Genomic DNA, 23,749 nt, shown 5'->3' with positions numbered 1-23,749 from the left:
AAAAAAAAAAAACAGTATAGTATTGGCATACAAATGGAGAGACCAATGGAACAGAATCAAGAGCCCAGAAATAAACCATACAGATATAGTCCACTAATATATGACAAGAGTACCAAGAAGCTCAATGGAGAAAAAGTTTCTTCAATAAACAGTGCTGAGAAAACTGTATAACCACATGGAGAAAAATGAATTTAAACATCTACTTTACACCACTCATAAAAATGAACTCAAAATAGATTGGAGACTGAAACATAAGACCTAAAACAATAAAACTCCCAGAAGGAAATGCAAGGAAAGAACTCCTTAACATTGGCCTTGGCAGGGATTTCCTGGATATGAAACCAAAAGCATAAGCAACAAAAGCAAAAATATATATGTTAAACTACATCAAACCTTTTACAAAGCTGCTTCATAGCAAAAGAAACAATAAAGTGAAAAGATAACCTAAAAAAGGAAAGGAAATATTTGCAAATCATATATCTGATAAGGCACTATTATCCAAAACATATAAAGAACTCATACAACTCAGTAGGAAAAAAATCAAATAAATGTATTAGAAAATTGGCAAAGGACCTGAATAGACATTTTGCAAAGAAGACACACAAATAATCAACAGGTATATGGAAAGGTGATCAACATCTCTAATCATCAAGAAATTGCCAATCAAAACCACGATGAGATATCACCTTACCCTTGTTATGTTTGCTATTACAGAAAAGGCAATAATAACAAATGTTGTCAAGGATTCAGGAAAAAAGGAATACTTGTGTACTGTTGATGGGAACGTAAATTGGAACAGTCACTATTGAAAACAGTATGAAAGTTCCTCAAAATCTTAAAAACAGAAAAAAAATAAAAATTAAAAAAATCTTAAAAATAGAACTATCATATGATCCACTTCTGGGTATCTATCCAAAGGACTTGAAATCAGGATATCAAAAAAGGTATGTGCACTCCTGTGTGCATTGCAGCCTTATTCACAATAGCCAACATATATATACAACCTGTATAGGAATGAAGGAATGAATGTAAAAGAAAATGTGATATATCTATATTATTCAACCATGAAAAGCAGGAATTCCTGCCATTTGAGACAATCTGGATAAACCTTAATGGTATTATGCTAAATTAAATAGACCAGAGAAAAATAAATCCTATATGTTACCACTTATATGTGGAATCTAAAAAAGCCAAACAGAGAAACAGGGAGCATTTTGGTGGTTATCAGGGGCTTTGGGTAGTGGAAAGAGGTAAATATTAGTCCAGGGTATAAACTTCGAGTTATAATATTAATAATTCTAGAGATCAAATGTACTACATGTTGATTATAGCTTATAAATACTGTATTACATACTTGAAAGGTGCCGAGAGAGTAAACCTTCAAAATTCTCACCACAAAAACAAATGGTAATTATATGACAGGATGGAGGTGTTAAGCAATGCTATGTGATAATCATTTTGCAATATATAAATGTATCAGATCAACATGTTGCATGCCTTAAACTTACACAACATTATATGTCAATTATACCCTGATCATGTTAGAGGGAAAAGATATTCCAGAGGAAAAAAGACACCAGCAACATGCCAGTGTAGGAAGCCCTGGACTCTCCCTTCCATTCACAAATTCACCAATTCAGCTTCAACTCATGGATTAATTTTCTTTGTGATGAACCCTAAATTAAATGAAAGGCTCTTTTACTCTGGGCAAATGCAAAACCAGACTTGCCAAAGCCAGTAGGGAGATTCAAGACACCCTGTTGTCAGAGACCTTACTACAATGCAGTACCTTACAAGCAGGAAGAGACCATCTAGCTCTCTGTTTCACCCAGCAGAGAAGGATCTGCTTGGAGGTCGAACATGCATACATTTTCAAGGGAGCTGCCCAAAGATCTGGAATCTGTCTTCCAGTTGTGGGAGCTCTGTTTGGTCTGAACTGTCTAGATGCCAGGGACAACAGGAGTAGCAGCTTGAGCTAGTAGTTACCAATGAATGGTACTCCCTCTATTAACCACCAAATGAATGGATAAATAATCCCAGATCTTAGCTTCCCCCTTGGGAGGCAAAGACTTGATCCATTCATCTAGATCCCCAAGTACCACACTGAAATCATGAAGCTGACAATACACTACACTAGCAACTGAAAAATGTACTAGAGAAGTTCAATAACAGACTAGGTCAAGCAAAAGGAATGACCACTGAACTCAAAAAGAAGTCACTGGAAATTATTAAGAACAGCAAACAAGATAAAAGAATGAGAAATAGTGACTAAGGGACTTATAGAAGTCCCACCAATGGGACTAATATATGCATTATGAGAGTTCCAGAAAAAGAATTGAGAAGGAAAAGATCAGGAAGCATATTCAAAGAAATAATGGCTAAAAACTTCCCACATTGGAAGAAGGAAATGGATATCCAGATGGAGAAAGATCAATGAACCACAAATAAGGTGAACTCAAAGAAATCCATAACAAGGCACATTATAATAAAATTGTCACAATTCAAAGACAAAGAGAGAATTTGAGAGTAGGAAAAAAAGTGAGTTCACACATACAGAGGAACCTCCATAAGACTATGAGGAAATTTTTCAACAGAAACTTTACAGTCCATAAGGCAGTGAGATGATACTCAAAGCACTGAAAGAAAGAGCTTCCAACAAAGAAAATTATATCAGACAAAAACGTCCTTCAAAAATCAAATGGAGACAAAATCTCTCCAGACAAACAAAAGCTAAATGAGTTCATGACCACTAGCCCTGCCTTAGAAAAAATGCTAAAGATAGTAATGCCTGCATTATGCTGGCATAAGACATCTCTCTTTTTGTGCCTCTTTTGAAATTAAAAATCCACATAGATTTATTATATACCACATCTATTTTGACACTCAAGGAAGAACAGAAGATGGAGGAAAATAGTTCCCAAGCTTTAAGAAATTAAAGATTTAGATGTAAACACACAAAGCATGATGTTAAAAGAGCAAAACACTAATTACTTAATGGGCTTCAGAGTAAGGAAATAATGCAACAAAGCTTTAAAAACATTTTAGCTGGGGTGCCTGGTTGGCTCAGTAGGTTAAGTTTCTGACTTCCACTCAAATCATGATACAGAGTCCTGGGATCCAGCCCCATATCAGGCCCCTTGCTCAGCAGGGAGTCTTCTTGTCCCTCTCCTTCTGCCCTTCCCCCTGCTCATGCTCTCTCTCCCTGTCTGCCTCAAATAAATAAATCTTTTTTAAAAACCTTTTTATTTGAATTATTTTAAATAATATTAAACAGATAATGTCTACATATAAAATGAATTGGTTTTTTCTTTCCACAAATTTTTTATTGTGTTGAAATATATATATAAATAACATTTACCATCTTAACCATTTTAGTGTATTATTTAATGGTATTAAATGCATTCACATTGTGTAGCCATCACTACCATCCATTCATAATTTTCATCTTATAAAACTGAAACTCTATACTCTCCATTCCTACTCCTCCCAAGTCCTTGGCAAACACCATTCTACTTTCTTTTCTTTTTTTCTTTTAAAGATTTTAGTTATTTATTCATGAGAGACACAGAGAGAGGCATAGACACAGGCAGAGGGAGAAGCAGGCTTCTGGTAGGGAAGCCTGAGGCGGGACTCAATCCCAGGATCCTGGGATCATGACCTGAGCCAAAGGCAGATGCTCAACTGCCGAGCCACCCAGGTGCCCCACCATTCTACTTTCTATATCTATGATTTTGACTATGTGAGGTACCTCATATCAGTAGAATCATAGAGTACTTGTCTTTTTGTGACTGGCTAATTATTTCAGTTAGCATAATTGTCCTCAAGATCCATCCATGCTGTAAAATATTACAAAATTTCTATCCTTTTTAATACTGAATAAAATTCCATTGTTTGTATATACATTTTTCTTTTTCCATACATCCATTGATGGGTACCTGGGTTGCTTCCAAATTTTAGCTATTGTCAATAATGCTGCTATGAACGTGGGTGTACAAATACCTCTTCCAGACACTGCTTTCAATTCTTTTGGTTATATTCTCATACATGGGAATGCTGGGTCATATAGTAATTCTATTTCTAATTTTGAAGGAACAATCATCTACTTTTCATGGCAGCTTGTACCATTTTATATCCCCACCAACAGTGTACAAGGGTTCTGATTTTTCTACATACTCCCCCATCCTTGTTGGAGTCTTTGTGTTGTTGTTGCTGCTGCTGCTGCTGCTGCTGTTATTGTTTTTGTAGCCATCCTAATGAGTGTGAAATGATATCAAAACCTTATGGTTTGGATTTATATTTCCCTAATGATTAGAAGTATTGAGCTTCTTATCTTATTTGGAGAAAATTCTATTCAAGTTCTTTGCCCATTTTTTAATTGAGCTGTTTGCTTTTTATTGTTGAGTTTTAGGAGTTTTCTATATATTCTGGATATTAATTTCTTTTTTTTTTTAAAGATTTTATTTATTTATTCATGATAGTCACAGAGAGAGAGAGAGAGAGAGGCAGAGACACAGGCAGAGAGAGAAGCGGGCTCCATGCAGGGAGCCCGATGTGGGATTCGATCCCGGGTCTCCAGGATCGCGCCCTGGGCCAAAGGCAGGCGCCAAACCGCTGCACCACCCAGGGATCCCCTAATTTCTTATCAGATACATGACTCATAAATGTTTTTCTCCCAATGAAACAAGACAGCCAGAAAGCAATTAATAATATGGCCTCTTATTTGGGGCCAGGTAACACAGTTGTAGGAACTGTTCTGGGTATTGTAGGATATTTAGTAAGCATCCCTGACTTTTACCTTCTAGAAGCCAGTAAGAGTCCTTTCCCAGTTGTAAAAACCAAAAATGTCTGTAGGCATTGGGTCTAGAAAGCAAAGGTAATGAATCCTGCTAAATGTACTACAGGACAATCTCCCTCATTCCTACCTCTCACAACAAAGAATTATCTGGCCCAAAATATCGATAATGTTGACATTGAGAAACCCTGATGTGACTGTTGGGTTTGCACCCACATTCCTTCAGGTGTTACACAACCTAATTTCGTGACAAATACCCCTAATAATGTATGTGACTTTCCAACTAATAAGATTTTCTCCCTTTTAGAAGATAAACATCACCACAAACTAAATGATGCTAAAACTTTAACATCATTTTATATTATACCTAAATATTAAGTTTCTGCATGTGCATAAATAACACTGAAGAGTATGCCGTAGGACCTAGACTTGTACAAAAAGAAAATGTGCTAAGGAACTTAGAAAAGGACATACATTTTACCCCATAAGCATATTTTGGCCAGAAACTAATAATTTAGAGGCACATACTGATTTGTGTGAGCTATGTGAAAGAAGATTTTTATTGGCTGTTGCCTATAAATCATATGTTATTCTTATCTTGGAAAGCTAATGCCTTCTTCAGAACTCAAGACCATTCTTGTTAACCAGTGTCCATGACAGATCACAGATGACCTAGTTAAAGAATTTTAGTTAATTTGGATTGAAATACAGTTATGGTTGAGAAAAATTTTTCAACTCCAAAATTATCAATTTCCTTTTCCCCCTAAAAATGCTCACAAAATGTGATTGTTTTTTCAAAAATAAATACAAAAGTTAACTGTTAATCAGGCCCTGACTTATCATATCCTAGATGCATTAACATAAATAGTCAATAGGACTGAAGAGATATTACTTCAAAATCAAGATGCTTCAAATGTTATACTTGCCTCCAAGAAATTTTTAATACTTTGGGAGAAGACTATTGCACTTAAACACCTGAAGCTCTCACAGAGAGCTTTAAATCACTCAAATTACTAAAGAAACAGTAAACAAGATAAATAACTTGAGGTATACCTAGTTGACATCCCACTATGTGGATCTAAGTTTATCTGACTAGCACTGAAATTTAATTTCCTAATTTTACTTAGGGAAACATTGAATCATGGATCTGTTTCTACTTATTTTACTGGCCATTTGTTTATATCTCAATTATGTTTTATGTACTAGTCTAATGTCACCATTGTCTTGCCAGACAGCATAACTATGATTCTGATAGAAAAGCAGAACAAAATTATAATTATCACCAAAACCTCATCTCCTCCTTAAATTCCTGTCATTCATATAGATCTACATAATACTTACATAGGTACACAATACCTATGACCTGTCTAAGGAAGGCCTAAATGGAGGACTGAGATAAAACACTTTACTCTCTCAAAGAATATGAACTATATATATTCAGGAAATTGTATATTTCAATGAAGCTAATGATCTATACATTTATAGGAAGCTATTAAACTAAACTAGACAGGTCATAAACTGAAACACTCACTCAGGAGCAAGCCCGTTTGAGCACACACCAACACTTGAAATCCACCCAATTAGTTATTAGTCCTGCTTTGTTCTAGTCAAACCCCATGTTTCATTTAAGCCTAAATTAAACACCACCACCATCAATTCTATATAATATTCTGAGAAGCTGCATTTCCCCTTGAGTTTTCTTCCTTTGCAAACAAGAATTCCATGTAAATTAAGGAGTTTTTTGCTTTTCAGAATCAAGAAAATTTTATTTCCTTTAACACTAAGACACACTAGGCAAGATTTCACTCATTAACAAATTATATTTACATTTTTGTCCTATACAAGTGAATAATGAAGCTTAGAATAATCAGAATTTAGGAACAAAGAAGAAAGTTTTGATCATTACCTCCACCAATCAATTGTTTACACTGTTTGCTAGCTGTCCGACATTGTCCCTCATAACAAAAGGCATCACCGGATTCACAACTTTGTCCGTTGCGTGCATAAGTGTCAGGCACACAGTGTGAGGAAACCCCATTGCAGTATTCAGTGAAATCACATTCATCCAAAGATTTCCTGCATGGTATACCACCTGGTCTTAGCTAGCAGGGAAAGAGGAACATAAGAAAAGATTATGCATCAGTGATACTCAGTTTCCTTTTCCTTCAGGCTTTAATTTTTCATTTATCTTTTTTTCTAAGTTGCTAAGAGCAAGGAGAAAACAAATGATCTTGTTAACTACTTAAGCATTGCGTGGAAATTTAAATAATTAAATTTACTGTGGAAAAAGGAGCCGGTAACACTTGTGAGAGAATTGGGAAATTCAAAGATAAGTAGACTGCCATAATTATAAAAAAGACAAAAGCAATTAATATAAAAATTAATAAGTAATTAATATAAAAACTACTTAAAAATTACTTTAGATCCATTATGGCTATGCTTACATGGCAGCCTTTGGTTTCTCCATATGCTGTCCCTTCAAGCAGAAATCAGCAACCATTTACAAAAAAATACATATGGGTCACAAGCATTTAGAAAAAAGTTTGTAGATTTTAAGGACACACAGGAAAAGATTTACTTCACATATCATATTACAAACAACTATAAAAAAAAACCTTCCCTAATTATATACCTCTGATCTCTTCAGTACTTACTCTTTAGCTGATACCTTAACAGTATTCCCTTTCTGTATGTGTCTTTGCCACAAACTTCCAAATATCACTACAAACCATTTCTTCAACCTAAGCCCCAATTCTTCATGGCTATCATCAGTATCCCATGCAAACTATGTCAAAGTTGTTCTAGCTTTCAAAGATCCTAGAGGCCTAGCTTCTATAACATTTATCATTCCCCAAAATAGGTTTTCTATATACTTTTTTCCATGTTGTCACAAATATTTGCTATATATAGCAATTCTGACACAAATTCTTCAAGTGATGTGTGGGAAGACAAAACAATGCCTGAGTCACCCAAGCTTATGTAGTTAGCATTCAAATAAAAATAAATGATCAAAATTATTTCTAAAGGAAAATACATATAAGCATAATAGAAAAAATATTAATACCAGTTTCTTTGAAATATGCTTCATTTTATAAATATATATAAATGGCAATATTACATTTATTCTAATTTCTTCTATTGTTTTGATTTTTTATAGCAGTTTGAAGGTCACAGAAAATATGAGGGGTAAGTACAGAGATTTCCCATATAACTCCTGCCCCACACATACAAAGCCTCCTCTTATCAACATTTCTGCCTGGCGTGGTACATTTGTTATAATCAATGAACTTACATAACACTGATCATAATCAGTCAAAGTCCATAGTTTACATGAAAATTCTTTCTCATTGTTATACATTTTATGGGCTTAAACATATGTATAATGACATGTATCTTTTGTTATGGTATCATACTGAATATTTTTACTGCCCTAAAAATCCTTCATGCTCTGCCTATGCATCTCCCCTTCGGTTCCTGGCAACCAGTTTTTACAGTCCTTTTCCAGAATGTATTTGGAATCATAGAATGTGTAACCTTTCCAGATTGAATTCTTTCACCAAACTTCTTTTTCAATATGTATAAATACCCAGTTCCTAAAATCTCTTTCCTCAAACGCTCTTGGAACCAAGTTTTATCATCCTCCTGGCTCATATAAAAAGGTATTCATGTTTCTTTTCTTTGCTCCTTAATTCCAAAATGGCCCTAAAAATGGATGACTCCCTTTTCCTCCTAAATATTAAGAATGTTTTCGCCTAAAATCTTTTTATGTTTTTTTAATTTTCTTTTCAATATATTTTTACTCTAGTCAAGACTGTCAGTCTGTACATGTAATGTGCAATTCATTGTCAGGACTATGTCCCTTTACTCAACTAAATGAGGAGTGGATGGTTAATTTATTGCCTCTGACCGCCACACCAGTCTTGACTGCATCATAAAGAGAGTACTGTGTATATAAGAAAACTCATAGTTTGAGCTATATGCCATTAGGCCCAAGGACTAATGAGAATCACAACTACTTCTCCAGTTTTAACAGCAGATATTCACACATCTCTGTTGATATATGAATCTGGTCTAAGTTATTACTTTTTGGTGCAACAATGATGGAGAATTTGGTAATCTGCTATATTGCTTGTGTTCAATAGGTTAGTTAATTTTTTTAAAGTTATACTTAATATGAATAATTATGACTAAATCGTGCCTACTAATGAAAAAAAAAGAGGAGTGTACATCAGCAAACATCAGAATAGGAGATTCCTGGCTGCATATACATAGAAATGCCTATTTTAAACAACTACCATGAATGAGATAATCTGACTGAAAGGTTCGAGTCCCAGGTGAAGCAAAAAGTCTGAGAGTAGATGTATTGGAAGATGGTAAGAAGAACATTTTCACTTTACCCATATCACCCCTCCCAAAAGGTGGCACAGTTCAATGCTAAGAGAGACTGTCCTGGCTGGTGATTTCTCTGACAGAAAAATTAAAGTAATGAGAACATGGTTTTCCAAGCACTACAAAACACTGCCCATGAGACTACTTTTGTCTCACTCCACTCAGAACATTGAGGTACTTGGCATACTTAAATAGTCTGGGAACACCTAGGAATAGGGGAAAGAGATGGGAGTTCACAACAATCAGTGTGTGAACCAGCCACATATCCAATTAAATGGCTTTTGATGCAGCAAGAGTCTCATCCATAAACCAACAGGATGCTTCATCTGAGGACACCCACAACTAGCCAACCAATACCCCCAGCACTCCATGCTCACACCATGTGGCCGGAACTCCAAATTCTCCAGCAGATGGCACACATGAGCCTCCAATAAATGGGCGCAATCCTGCAGCCAACACATGGATATCAGTCCCTGGCTTGACTCTGCTGAATTGCACAACTTTGAACACTTTAGGGCACTGACCTAGGGAAAATTTATGAGAGGCTCTCCATAGCCAGACTGGCTTTCTGGGATTGAAAGACGGTGTACAATCCTGATCTCTCACTTCCTAGGAGGTGTGGAACAACCCTAGGAGAAGAGTGGAACAAGCACACTCCTAAAAAAGGTCTGAGAGACCCCCCAAAACTCTAGCTGAGCTGACTGGTGATTGGCTTCTTTCTCTCTCAAGGCCAATTACTAAACACTGAAAGAGATGGCTACTTTTCAAATGTGAAGGCAGCAATGCAAGGCTTCCAGAAATGTAAAGAATCAAGGAAACATGATGCCACCAAAGGAATGAAACAAAGCTCTTGTGGAAGACAAATAAAGAAATGGAAACAAACAAATCTAACAAAAAATTTAAAATAATCACCTTAAGCTCAGATAAGAAAGCACAGAAAGACAAATAAAATCAGGGAAACGATACATGAAAAAAAATGAGAAGTTTCACAAAGAAAAATTATTTTTTAAAAAAGAACCAAACAGAAATCCTGGATCTGAAGAATACGAGTGAACTAAAACATTTTATTAAAAAGCTTCTAGGGCACAGTTGATCAAACAGAATAGTGAACTCAAGAGCAATCATTTAAAATTTTCCAGTCATAAGAACAAAAAAAGAAAAAGATTAAACCCTAACTGGTATTTATAGAACACATAAAAAGAAACAGCATATGTGCTATAGGAGTCCTAGAAGGAGGCAGTAAAAGAGAAAGGGCAGAAAGTTTATGTAAAGAAATAATGACAATTTCCCAAATCTAGAGAGGAAAATGTACATAAATCCAAAAGAATTCTAAATATACTGAACATAAGGAGGTCTTCAAAAGACACATTACAAATCAATTGTCAAAACTCAGTCACACAGAATTTTGAAAGTGTAAGAGAAAAGCAACTCATCACATACAAGGGAAGCCATATAAGACTATAAGTAGATTACTCAACAGAAACCTTGCAGAGCAGGAGAAAATGGGATAATATTTTCAATGTGCTGGAAAAAAAATACTAACCAAGAATAGTATATCCAGGGATGCATGCATGGCTCTATCAGTTAAGCGTCCAACTCTTGATTTCAGCTCAGGTCATGATCTCAAGATCATGACATCAATACCTGTGTCAGGCTCTGAGCTCATTGAGGAGTCTCCTAGAGATTCTCTCTTTCTCCCTTTCCTGCTGACCCTCCCCCACCACACTCTCTCTCTCTCTCTCTCTCTCTCAAATAAATTTGAAATAAATCTTTAAAAATAGAAAAGAATACTATATCCAACAAAGCTATCCTTCAGTAATGAAAAAGAGATGACTTTTCCAGATAAACAAATCTAAGGGAGTTCATGTGTCTTACAAAAACTACTAAAGAGAGGTCTTCAAGTAGAAATGAAAAAATTCTAATTAGCAATATGAAAACATATAAAAGTATTAAAATCACTGGTAAAAGTAAGTTACAGTTAAATTCAGAATACTCCCACTACTTTAATAGTTGGTGCATAAAATTTTAACTCTAGTATAAAAATTAAAAGACAGAAGTATTAAAAATAATTATAGCTATAATAATTTGTTCATGGATACAAACTATAAAAGGATATAATATATGAAATCAATAGCGTAAAATGAGGGGAAGAGTTTTTGTATGAGATCAAAATTAGTTGTCATCACCTTAAAATAGAATGTTATAATTATAAATTATGTCTTGTGTGAGGCTTGTGGTAATCACCTACAGATACACACATAAATATCTATAGTGAATATACAAAATATAAAGAGAAATTAATCAAAGCATACTACCACATAAAAATAATCAAATCACAAAGTAAGACACTAAAAAAAGGAAAAATAGGATTAAAGAACTACAAAAGGGCAGCCCTGGTGGCTCAGCAGTTTAGCGCCACCTTCAGCCCAGGGCGTGATCCTGGAGACCCTGGATCTAGTCCCATGTCCGGCTCCCTGCGTGGAGCCTGCTTCTCCTTCTGCCTGTGTCTCTGCCTCTCTCTCTCTGTCTCTCATGAATAAATAAATAAAATCTTAAAAAAAAAAAAAAACTACCAGAATACAATAATATGGCAATAGCAAATCCTCCCTTAAATTTAAAGTAAATAAATCATAATAAAAAGATACATAGTAAGCAGATTAATTAAAACAAGATCAAACTATATGCTACCTAAAGATCCAGTTAAACCTTTAGGACACACATAAACTGAAAGTGAAGGGATAGAAAACATAATCCATGCAAATAGCAACCATACAGAGCAGGGAGGGCTAAATTTATGTCAGTATAAAATAGACTTCAAGTCAAAAACGGTCACAAGAGACATAGAAACTTATTATATAATGATAAATAAGTCAGTTCATTAAGAGGATATAACAACTGCAAATATACATGCACCCAGCATCAGAACACCTAAATATACAAATATTGACAGAACTAAAAAGAGTAGGCAACTTCATCACTCTACTTTCGGTATTGGCTAGATCATCCAAAAAGTAAAATCTGTACTGGATTAGTGGGCTTGAACAACACTATAGACCTAATGGACCCAACAAAAAAATGCAGAATGTTCCATCCAACAGCAGCAGAATACAAATTTCCCTCAAGTGCACAAGGAACATTCTCCAGGGTAGATCATAGGTTAGGCCAAAAGAAAAAGCCCTAACAAATTTAAGAAGACTGAAATTATGCCAAGATTTCTTTTCTAATCACAATGATGTTAACTAGAAATAATTGCAGAAAAAAATCACAAATATGTGGAAATGAAACAACATACTCCCAAACAAATAATATATTGAAGTAGAAATCAGAAGGAATCAAAAAATTTCAAGACATGAAAAATTGAAATATAACAATTCAAAAACTAAGGAATGCGTTAAATGCTTAATTCTGAAAAAAATGTTCATAGTGACAAACATCAACAATAAAAAGAAGGAAAAACTTAATTAAACAACTTACTTAACACGTCAAGGAACTAGAAACAGAGCAAACTAAGTTCAAAGTTACCAGAAAAAAAAAACAAATAAAATTTAAAACAAAAATAAATAAAATAGAGATGAGAGAAACAATAGAACACATCAGGGAAACTGCAAGCTGGTTTTTGTACAGACAAAACTGATAAACCTTTTGCTAAACTAAGAAAAAAAGAGAGAAGATTCATAGAAATTATAAATGAAAGAGGTGACACTACAACAAATATCACAGAAATTCAAAAGAACACAAGAGAGACGACAATTATATATATACTACATAACAAATCATATAATTTAGAAGAAAGAGATAAATTCCTAGAAATCATTTACCAAGATTGATTCATGAAAAAAATAGAAAAATCTGAACAAATCAATAATGAGTAAAGAGATCAAATCAGTTATCAGTTAAAAATCTCCCAACATAGAAAAGCCCAGGATCAGATGGCTTCACAGATGAATTCTTCCAAACATTTAAGGAATACTAAATGTTAATCCTATTCCATCTCTGCCAAAAAACTGAATAGGAAAAAAAACTTCCAAACTCATCTTATGAAGCCAGAATTATCCTAATACCAAAGTCAGACAAATATACTACAAGAAAAGAAAACTAAATGCCAATATAATTTTAACCTGATGAACAAACCTGATGAACGTAAATATAATAATTCTCAATAAAATACTAGCAAACTGATTTCAATAGCACATTAAAAAGTATCATACATCATGACCAACTGAGATTTATGACTAAGATTCCAGGATGTTTGAACATATACCATTCAATAAATGTGATATATCACATTAAAAAAGCAAAGATAAAAATGTGATGAACTATATGTTGGCTAATTGAATTTAAATAAAAAATAATATGATCATCTCACTAGATGTAAAAAAAGCATTTGACAGAATTCAACATAGTTTCATTATAAAAATTATCAACAACTAGGTATAGAAGGAATGTACTTCAACATAATAAGAGCCATACATAACAAGCCCTTGGCTAGTAAGACAAAACTGCCCCCTCTCATCCTTTTTTTTTTTTAAGATTTTTTTTAAAATTTATTTATTCATAAGAGACACAGAGACAGAGACACAGGCTGAGGGAGAAGCAGGCTCCTTGCAGGGAGTTTGACGTGGGACTTGATCTCAAGTCTCCAGGATCAGGCCCTGGGCTGAAGGCAGCGCTAAACCACTGAGCCACCCGGGCTGCCCTCTCTCATAACTCTTATTTAGATTAGTACTGAAAGTCCAAGTCACAGGAATTAGGCAAGAGAAAAAAAAAAGGCATCCAAATTGGAAGAGAATTCAAGTTGTCTCTGCAGATGATATTATCCTATATAAAGGAAACTCTAAAGACTTTACAAAAAAAATGAAAAAAATGAATTCAGTAAAGTCACAAGATACAAAATAAAAATATAAAAATCAGTTTTTTCATACTAAGAATGTGCTATCTACAAAATAATTAAGGGAAAAAAATCCCACTTACAACATGAAGCAAAAAGAGTAAAATTCTTAGGAATAAAATTAATCAAGGAAGTAAAAGATCTGGATCCTGAAAAATATAAAACACTGATGAAAAATTCATGAGGACACAAATAAATGGAAAGATATCCTTTGCTGGCTTTGCTTTGTATCCTTTTGTTGTAATAATGCATAGTGATACGTATGCTATATGCTGAATTCTCTGAGTCCTACTGATTCATTAAACCTGGAGATAGTACCAGGGTACCTCTGACAAAGAGGAAAATTGTTGTCTTAACAATACTGTCTTTCATTCCATTCACATGGAACATTTTACTATGTATTTAGATTTTTAATTTTTCTCAGCAATGTTTTGTTATGTATATGTTTTACATTACTTTTATTAAATGTGTTCCTAAGTACTTTTCCATGCCATTGTGAATGAAATTGTTTTCCTAATTTAATTTTCAGATTATTCACTTCTATTATTATAGAAATACAGTTCATTTTTGTATAGTTGTGTATCCTGTGACTTTGACTAACTCATTTATTTAAAAGGTATTTTTGATAGATTCTTTAGGATTATTTACATATGAGGTCATTTCATCTGCAAACAAGGAGAATTAGTTGCACTTCTCTTCCAAATTTGATGACTTTATTTCATTTTCTTACTTGACTGTACTCTCTGGAATCTCTAGTACAATGTTTTAATAGAAGTGATGAGAGTCTACATCCTTGCTTTGTTTCTGATTTTAGGGGGAAACACTCAGACTTTTGTCATTAGTGTGTTAGCTCTAGATTTTTCACAGATGCTCTCCACCAGGTTATGTTCTTTCCCATTTCTAATGTGTTAGTAATTTTATAACGAGTAGGTTCTGTTTCTGCATCTTTTGAGATTAGGAAGTGTTTTCTTTTCCTTTGATTAACATGGTGTGTTATATTAATTAAACCAACTTTATATTACAAAGATAAATCCCTCTTGGTCATGCTGTTTAATCTTTTTCATATGTTTCTTGATTCTGCTTGTAACTTTTTTAGAATTTTTGCATCCATATTCATGAGGTATATTAGTCTACAGTTTTCTGTGATGTCTTTGGTAACCAGGTGATACTATCTTCATAAAATGAAAGATTTTTTTCTCATATTTTCAGGAAGAGATTGTGGAGTACTGATGCTCTTTCTTTTTTTTAAGTGTTTGATAGAATTCACCAATAAACTCACCTGGACCTGAGCTTTTCTTTGTGGGAAGATTTTAAGTTACTGATTCAGTTTATTTACTTCTCCATTCAGATTTTCTACTTTTTTCTTAAGTCAGTTTGGTAATTTGTGTCTTCCTATTTTATCTAAGTTGTCTAATTTGCTGGATATGGCAGGCCAGCAGATTTCCTTATAATTCTTTAAAATTATGTACTATCAGTACTGATTCTCCGCTTACATTTCTGTGAAACCTCTTTTTCATAGTCTAGGTAAATGTTTATCCAATTTTATTTATTTTTCTCAAAGAACCAATTTTGGTTTCTCTGATTTCCTTTCAACTTTATTTCCTTCCTTATATTTGCCTTGGATTTAATTTGCTCTTCTGTTCATAGACTTTCAAGGCACAAGCTTACGCTATTGATTTATTTCATATTTTCTAATATAAGTATCTATAAGTAAAAATTTCCCTCCAAGCACTGCTTTACCTTTATGCCATATGTTTTAATATGTTGTTTTTTAGTTTTCATTCAGTTCAAATTATTTCTAATGTCCTTGTGAGTTCTTCTTTGACACACTGATTATGGAGAAATATATTTACTTTCTAAAATTTGTAGATTAAATTTCCTTTATTTGTTGATTTTTTATTTTATTGATATCAGAAAATATACTTAGTATTATTTTAGTCTTTTAAAATATACTAAGCCTAGTTTTATAGCCTAGCATATGGTCCATCCTCAAAGATGTTCAATGTGTGCTTGTAAAGTCTATATATTCTGCTGTTGCTGGATGGAGTATTCTTTAGTGTAAATTTGGTTAAGTTGTTTGACAGTGTGATATGAGTATTCTATATCAATGATTTTTAGTCTGGTTGTGGGAGGCCATAAGCCAGAAGACCCAGCAAAGCTACACTCAGATTTCTGACCCACAGAAACTATGAGGGAAAATGGGGTGGTAATATATTATGCAGTAATAGATAAATAATATAACATAACCATACAGATTCTGACTCTTGCCTGCCACTCTGACCTTGTCTATCATAGTATGGGTTTTCAAAAAAACAGAGCACAAAGCAAAACTTATATCCTAATGCTTCATTAAGGTTTGGGAGCCCAAGTAGACCAAAGCAAAACAAATACAAGATGGTTGGTGCATTAGTAAGCTAGCCAAAGCTTTGCCAAAGATATGTAGTTGCGGTCTCCAGAAAGAGCATATGAAACATCGCATCTCAAAAAATCTACCATTCAAATTAAACAGAAAACCATTGCCAAGCATACCTGGGTATAGTCACATAGACTCAGTCCAGGAGACCATGTTCTATAGCAAATCGAGTAGTTACTTGATCATATCGTATATGAATTCTTCATTTTTACAAAGTTATTTACCAGAGTTTTATTTTATTGTCTTTAAAACAGAAGCCAGTTTACAAAATGTCTGATTTGTCCACCATGTTCTAGAAACGTGTATAATATAACTACCTTGCCTAACTATGGTTTGAATTGGCATTTATAATAAAGAAGCCATATTTTGGAAGTAAATGCTAATTAGGCACTTTTGTCTTTTAATCAGTATCAATGAGCAGAAAAACATGTTTGAACAATTCTGGAAAGACATGGATACTAGGTCCAATACACTATTTCTTTATCAGTCATTAAATTGTAAGAGCATAACAAGCCATTTTTCTTCTTCCTTGATTCATTTCCCATTCTCAGAATCTTTCTATTACTTTTCTTTTGTTTGAATACTCTACACCAATACTTCTATTTGTCACTGAGGTATTAGATCGAATGTCATGCCTTACAGAGCTATTTCTAAAATACACACTCACTCAGTGTTTATTCTTTTGCCCTATTTCATTTTTAAATCACTTTATCACTATCTGAAATTATCTTTTAAATATTTGTTTGTTTAAGGATTAATCTTCTGTAATACCCCTCAGTATGGGGTAAAATATTTTCTGAAATAGTCAGTAGACAAACAATTTCAAGCTGAAAATAAACTGTAAATGAGTATCTGCTCCTTATGTCAACCTTTTATTTCATCTAAATTTCACTGAGTTTTTATTTGTATCTTTTGTTTGTTGTTTTCTCCACACTTTGTTACTGCACATTAGTTTTAAGGATATGAGCAAAGAAGAGTGGTGTCTAGCTGCCACATTTAACTGAATTACACCAATTTTTCTTTGATATTAAGAAAACAATATTTCCAGTACCATTTTTTTCTATTTTTCCTTCTGGTCTAACCCTTACATTTGGCTCTACCTGCTTAATATTTGTCCTCCAACTCTATGATTCATTTGAGGGACAGAAATTTAGGTATTCACTAAGATTAGTGTTGATTTCATGCATAAGTTGCAAATGTAGTTTATCTGTAATATTTCATATACCATCAATTTTATTGCTCTCAGTTCTCTTCTTATAACATTGTCTTAATTCAAAGAGGTCAACCCTTATAATTCTTTGAGAATGACAGTTTCCTGAAAGTGCTTCTGTATCCTACAACTTAGTTTTAAAAGCATATCCAAAGAATGATGTCACAAGATGGCAGAATAAGAATCCTCTACTCATATTTCCGTTCAGCAATAATACATGACAGCAATCCATAGACAAAAGTGTCTCCAGAAAAGCTCTGTAATCCAGGTAGGAGACACCAAAACCCAGGTGAACTTTAAGTTTGAGGAAACCAATTTGAAAAGTTGGGTGAGTTGAGTAAGTTGCCCTCACCCAGGCAGCTACTTGCTGACTCAACTAAAGACCCAGAAATAGCTCTATACCTGAAGACTTGTCTCAGCCACAAGCGGCAATGATCCTGCTATAAGTATCATATGCCAAGGTACCCAGGAGTCACATCCACCCATGCATGAGTAAGAAGCACACAAACCTTAATCCCAGATGTACACCCTCAAATTGCCCCAGAATCAGCTGTGGTCCAGGAGTACCTGGAGGTAAGCATCACACACTGTTTGACTATTTTGAAAGGGTCCTGTGACTAGGCTGCAGCTCCTACCAGCAACAGCCTGAGAACCATCCTGCTGATAGAGGGATTTGACAAGAGACACTCTCATCTGTACCAAAGATTCAGAACAGGCCCTATATTCAGCTCCAGCCCCCAACAATCTTGCCAGCCAAGGAACTTCACAGGAAACATTCCCAATTGTGTTGGAAGCCCAAAAAGAGCCCCATATTATGTGGTAGTCCCCTCCCAGCCTCAATCCACTAAGAGTCCTGCCAACAAAGGGATCTGTCAGGAAACACTTCTGTCTATACTCCCAGAAATCCGGAAAAACTTCTATATTTGACTTTAATCCCCTCACAGCTGCAGTCCATCAGCATTCCTGCTGGATGAGAAAATCAGCAGAATACACTCCTGTATGTACTCCTGGAGATCCAGAAATGACCCAATTGTCAGCTTCATTCCCTACAAGCCATAGCCTGCCAGCTGTCCTCCCAACACAAGAACCCAGCAGAATATATTCTAGACTGTGCCTAAGAAGATCCTGAAATGGCTGAAAACTTGGATCTAGCCCCATTATCAGCCATTATCAGAGAGTTCTCCAGCCTACTCAGGGACCTGGCAGGAGACATTCCCATCTGTGCCTCCAGAGCTAGGCCCCCAGACCTCAGTCCTGGTCATGGACCCTGAAAGAGCACAGGAACACAGTTCCAGCCATTCAAAGCCATGGTCAGGGCTATCTTTGCCCACAAAGGATCCATCAAGTGATCTGGCAGGAGCCCTCCTAGGAACCTAGTGGGAGTCACACCCATGCTCACAACTGGTAATAAGATGCTGTGTGAGCCTCCAATTATGGGCCCTAAAGCATACCCTTATTCCACTGTCATCCTACTGAACAAAGTACTAGAGGAAATCCCATATAGGAATCAAATAGGACCATGCCCACCCAAGCCCAAGGTTAATAAGCTCAACAACTACAGATCTCACTACAGACCCAGCAACAGTCTTGTAAAATGGCTCTAACCCATCAACTGTCAATTCTGGAGTTAATCCCATCAGCCTAGGAATTGACAGATCTTTACCTGCAGAAAGCATTCTATAGAGACTGCAAGAGTTGTTTACTCTTTTAGACACACAGATATCAACCAAGGCTACATGGATCACAAAGAATCAGACAACTATGACACCATAAAAAGAAACTGATCAAGCTAGAGTAACCAACCACAAAAAAATTGAGATCTAAAAAAATGGAGATCCATGAGTTGCTTCACAAAAATTCAAAATAATCATCTTAAAGAAACTCAATGAAATGCAAGAGAACACATATAGATAACTGAACAAAATCAGGAAAACATGTAAGAATAAAATGAATAAAGAAATAGAAAACATTAAAGAGACCTAAACAGAAATCCTCAAGTTGAAGAAAATAACAGAAACAAAAAATTCATTAAAGGGCTTCAACATAAGAATCAATCATGAGGAAGAAAGAATAAGTGAACTTGAATACTATTGACTTGAAATTAGCCAGTTACATGGGCAAAAAGAAAAAAAAAAGTGAAGAAAGCCTACATGAATTATGAGACAATATAAGCAAATTTAATTCATATTTTGAGAGTCCCTGAAGGAGAAAGAAGAGAGAAAGTAGAAAGATTTTTTAAAGAATAATAGATAAAAATTTCCCAAATCTTGAATAGGTATATAAAGGCAGGAACAGAAAGCTAAAATGACTCAAGCAGGAACAATCTAAGAAGATTGCCCAGGACAAATTATAATTAAAATGTGAAAAGTCAAAGGAAAACTTTTGAAGCAAAAATTGAAAAGAAAAATTACACATATGGGAATCCATATAAGGTTATCAGGAGATTTCTGTGCAAAAAAAAAAAAAATGTAAACGAGGAGACAGTGAGGTGCTAAATTTAAAATGCCAAAAGAAAAAAACATGCTGGATAAGAAAACTATACATGGCAAAACTGTCCTTCAGAAATTAAGAGAGTTAAAGACATTCTCAGATAAACAGAAGCTAAGTGAGCTCATCACCTCTTGACCTTATAAGAAATCTCTAGGGATTTCATCAAAATTAAATGAAAGGACACTAACCTATAAAAACTTATAAAAGTACAAAGCTCACTGGTAAATGTAAAAACAGACTCATATTCAGAATATCTTACTACTGTAATGGTGGAAAATATTGTTATCTGTAGTACAAAAGCTAAAAGACTTTTGTAAAAGTAAAGTAAAAAGTTATAGTATTATAAATATTGTTACAACGATTTGTTAAAGGATGCACAATATAAAAAGATGCAAAGTGTGATGTTAATAGCACAAAATGTGGAGAATTAAATGAGAATTAGAAATGTAAAGCTTTAGTATGTGATTGAAGATAGGTAATTATCAGCTTAAAACAGACTATTATAGGTAATGGAGATTAAGGAGTGCACTTGTGATGAGCATCAGGTGTTGTATGGAAGTTTTGAATCACTATATGTATACCTGAAACTAAGATTACACTGTATTTTAACTAAATGGGAATTTAAATAAAAAATTTTAAAAATAAAAATAAAACTACCTTATACTCTGACAATTGCACTATTTACTATTATTGTATTTACCCAAAGAAAACAAAAACACTAATTTAAAGGGATACATGCACCCAGATGTTTGTAGCAGCATTATTTACAATAGCCAAGATATGGAAGTAGCCTAAGTGTCCACTGATTGATGAATGGGTAAAGAAGATGCGGTATATATATGCAATGGAATATTATTCAGCCATTAAAAAGAATGAAATATTGCCATTGCAATGACTTGGATGGAGCTAGGGTATAATACTAAGTGAAATAAATCAGACAGAGGAAGACAAATACCATATGATTTCACTCATATGTGGGCCTTAGGAAATAAAACAAATAAGCAACGAGAAAAAATGAGAGAGAGAAACAGAGAGTCAAATCAAGAAACAGATTTTTAATTATGGAGAACAAGTTGATGGTTATCAGAGGGAAGGTAGGTGAGGCAAGGGGTTAAATATGTGATGGAAATTAAGGAGTTAACTTATTGTGATGACCACAGGGAGAAATATGGAACTACTGGAATACTGAATTATTATATTGTATACCTAAAATTAATATAACACTGTATGTTAAGTAACTAGAATTAAAAACTTAAAAAATAGGGATGCCTGAGTGGCTCAGTGGTTGAACATCTGACTTCAGCTCAGACAGAGCATGATTCCAAGGTCCTGGGTTCAAGTACCACATTGGGCTCCCCACAAGGAGCCTGCTTCTCCCTCTATATCTCTGCCTCTCTCTATGTCTCTCATGAATAAATAAATACAATCTTTTAAAAAAACTTATAAAATAGACTATTATAGCTATTAAATGTTTTGTGTAAGCCTTATGATGATCACAATGAAGAAAGAGAAACAAATTAAAGCACACCACTACCAAAAAAATAAATCACAAAGAAAGATAGCAAGAGAAGAATGAAGAGAAAGAGAACACAAAAAAATAAAAACAGAAAATGATTAATAAAATGGCAATAGAAAGTTCTTAACTATCAGTGATTACTTTAAACATAAATGGATTTTCTCTAACCAAAAGACAGAGTGGAAAATGGATAAAAAGCAAGATCTAATAATAAACTGGCTATAAGAAGCTCAATTTACCTTTAAGGACATTTTTATGCTGAAAATAAAGGAAAGGAAAAAATATTCCATACAAATGGTAACCAAAAGACAGCAGAGTTTGCTATTCTTAAATCAGATAAAATAGACTTGCAATCAAATCAGTCACATACACACACACACACACTTGCACACAAACACACACACACAAACAAGAAAAATGAATATAACACTTGTTTTAACTATATATGCACCAAATATTGGAGTACCTAAAAACTTAAGTAATATTGACAGACTGAAGGGATATATAGACAGCAATTCAATAATAGTAAAGGACATCAATACCCTACTATTAACATTGGATAGATCAATGAGAAGGTGAATCGGGAAGAAAATGGCAGGCCTGAATAAAACTATAGACCAAATGGACCTTCCAACTGGAACAAAATACACATTCTCCTCAAACACACATGGAACATTCTCTGGGATAAAACATATGTTGGTCCACAAAGCAAGTTTTATGAAATTTAAGGGAATTGAAATAAAATCTAATATCATTTCCATGCACAATGGTATAAAACCTTAAAAAAAAAGCAGAAAAATTCACAAAATATGCAACTTAACATAATACTCCTGAACAACCAATGGACCAAAGAAGGAAAAACAAAATCAGAAAAGCATCTTGAAATAAACAAAAATAAAACAAAACAAAAAACATTACCAAAACATAAGGGATATAGCAAAAGTAGTTCTAAGTTTACAGCAATAAATGTCTACATTAAAAAAATCTCAAATAACCTAACTTTATCCCCAAAGAAAGTAAAAAAGGAAAACAAACTTAGTCCCAAGTTAGTATAAGGGAGGAAATAACAAAGACCAGGCAGAAATACATGGAACAGACCAAAGAGCCAAATGGGGAAAAAAATCCATTAAACCAGGAGTTGGGTTTTGAAAAGATTTTTAAAAAGGCAAATCTTTAGCTAGACTAACAAAGAAAAAGTGATAGGACTCAATAAAATAAAATTATGAAAGAAAGAGGAGACGCTAAAATTGATATAATAGAAATACAAAGTATCATAAGAGGCAACTATAACAATTATCTACCTACCAACTGCATAACCCTTTAGAAGAAATGAATAAATTCCTAGAGACAGACAACCTAGCAAGACTGAATCATGAAGAAATGGAAAACTTCAGCAAACCATTCACAACTAAAGGGACTGAATTTATTATTAAACCTTCTAACCAGAAGTAGATGGTTTTACAGGGGAATTCTATGAGATATTTAAAGAATTAATGTTTATATTCCTGACTCCCAAAAATTAAAAATGAGGGAACACTCCCAAACTCATTTTATAAGGCCAACTTTACTCTGATACCAAAGACAGGTAAGGACACTACAAGAAAAGAAAATTACAGGCCAATATCCCTGATGAATACAGATGCAAACTTTCTCAACAAAATACTAACACACCAAATTCAACAGCACATTAAAAGTATCATATGCCAAGATCAAGTGAGATGTATTCCTGGCATGCAAGTATGATTCAACCACAGTAATCAATGCACATAATACACCCCATTAATAGAAGTAGGGGTAAAACTTATATAACCCTCCAAAGTGATGCAGAAAAAAATCTGACAAAATGCAACACACTTTTATGACAAAAGCTTTCAACAGTTTTGGTATAGAACAAACATATATCAATATAATAAAGGCTATATATGACAAACTTGAACTAATGATTTTCAATAGTGAAAAGCTGAAATCTTCCTATGAGATCAAAAATAAGACAAAGTTCTCCATTCTTACCACTTAATAAAGCATTAGAAGTCCTAGTAAGAGCAAATAGG

General features: G+C 34.1%; 1 protein-coding gene and 1 long non-coding RNA gene across 2 annotated transcripts in view; one reads left to right on the top strand and one right to left on the bottom strand.

Annotated features, from left to right (window-relative positions):
* The window catches only part of LOC140604878 (disintegrin and metalloproteinase domain-containing protein 5-like), a 134,771-nt gene that overhangs the window by 58,685 nt on the left and 52,337 nt on the right, over window positions 1-23,749 (bottom strand). The window contains exon 14 of the mRNA XM_072776546.1: window positions 6,699-6,894. Coding sequence (XP_072632647.1) covers window positions 6,699-6,894 — 196 coding nt within the window. The remainder of the gene's footprint in view (window positions 1-6,698; window positions 6,895-23,749) is intronic.
* Window positions 1-23,749, top strand: part of LOC140604879 (uncharacterized) — a 36,783-nt gene that overhangs the window by 1,752 nt on the left and 11,282 nt on the right. The window contains exon 2 of the long non-coding RNA XR_012007697.1: window positions 7,950-7,978. This is a non-coding gene — a long non-coding RNA (uncharacterized lncRNA). The remainder of the gene's footprint in view (window positions 1-7,949; window positions 7,979-23,749) is intronic.

The sequence above is a fragment of the Canis lupus genome, chromosome 15 (genome assembly GCF_048164855.1).
Source record: "Canis lupus baileyi chromosome 15, mCanLup2.hap1, whole genome shotgun sequence".
NCBI lineage: Eukaryota > Metazoa > Chordata > Mammalia > Carnivora > Canidae > Canis > Canis lupus.
The sequence above is the reverse complement of the archived record's forward strand: the minus strand, read 5'-3'. Positions and strand labels throughout refer to the sequence as shown.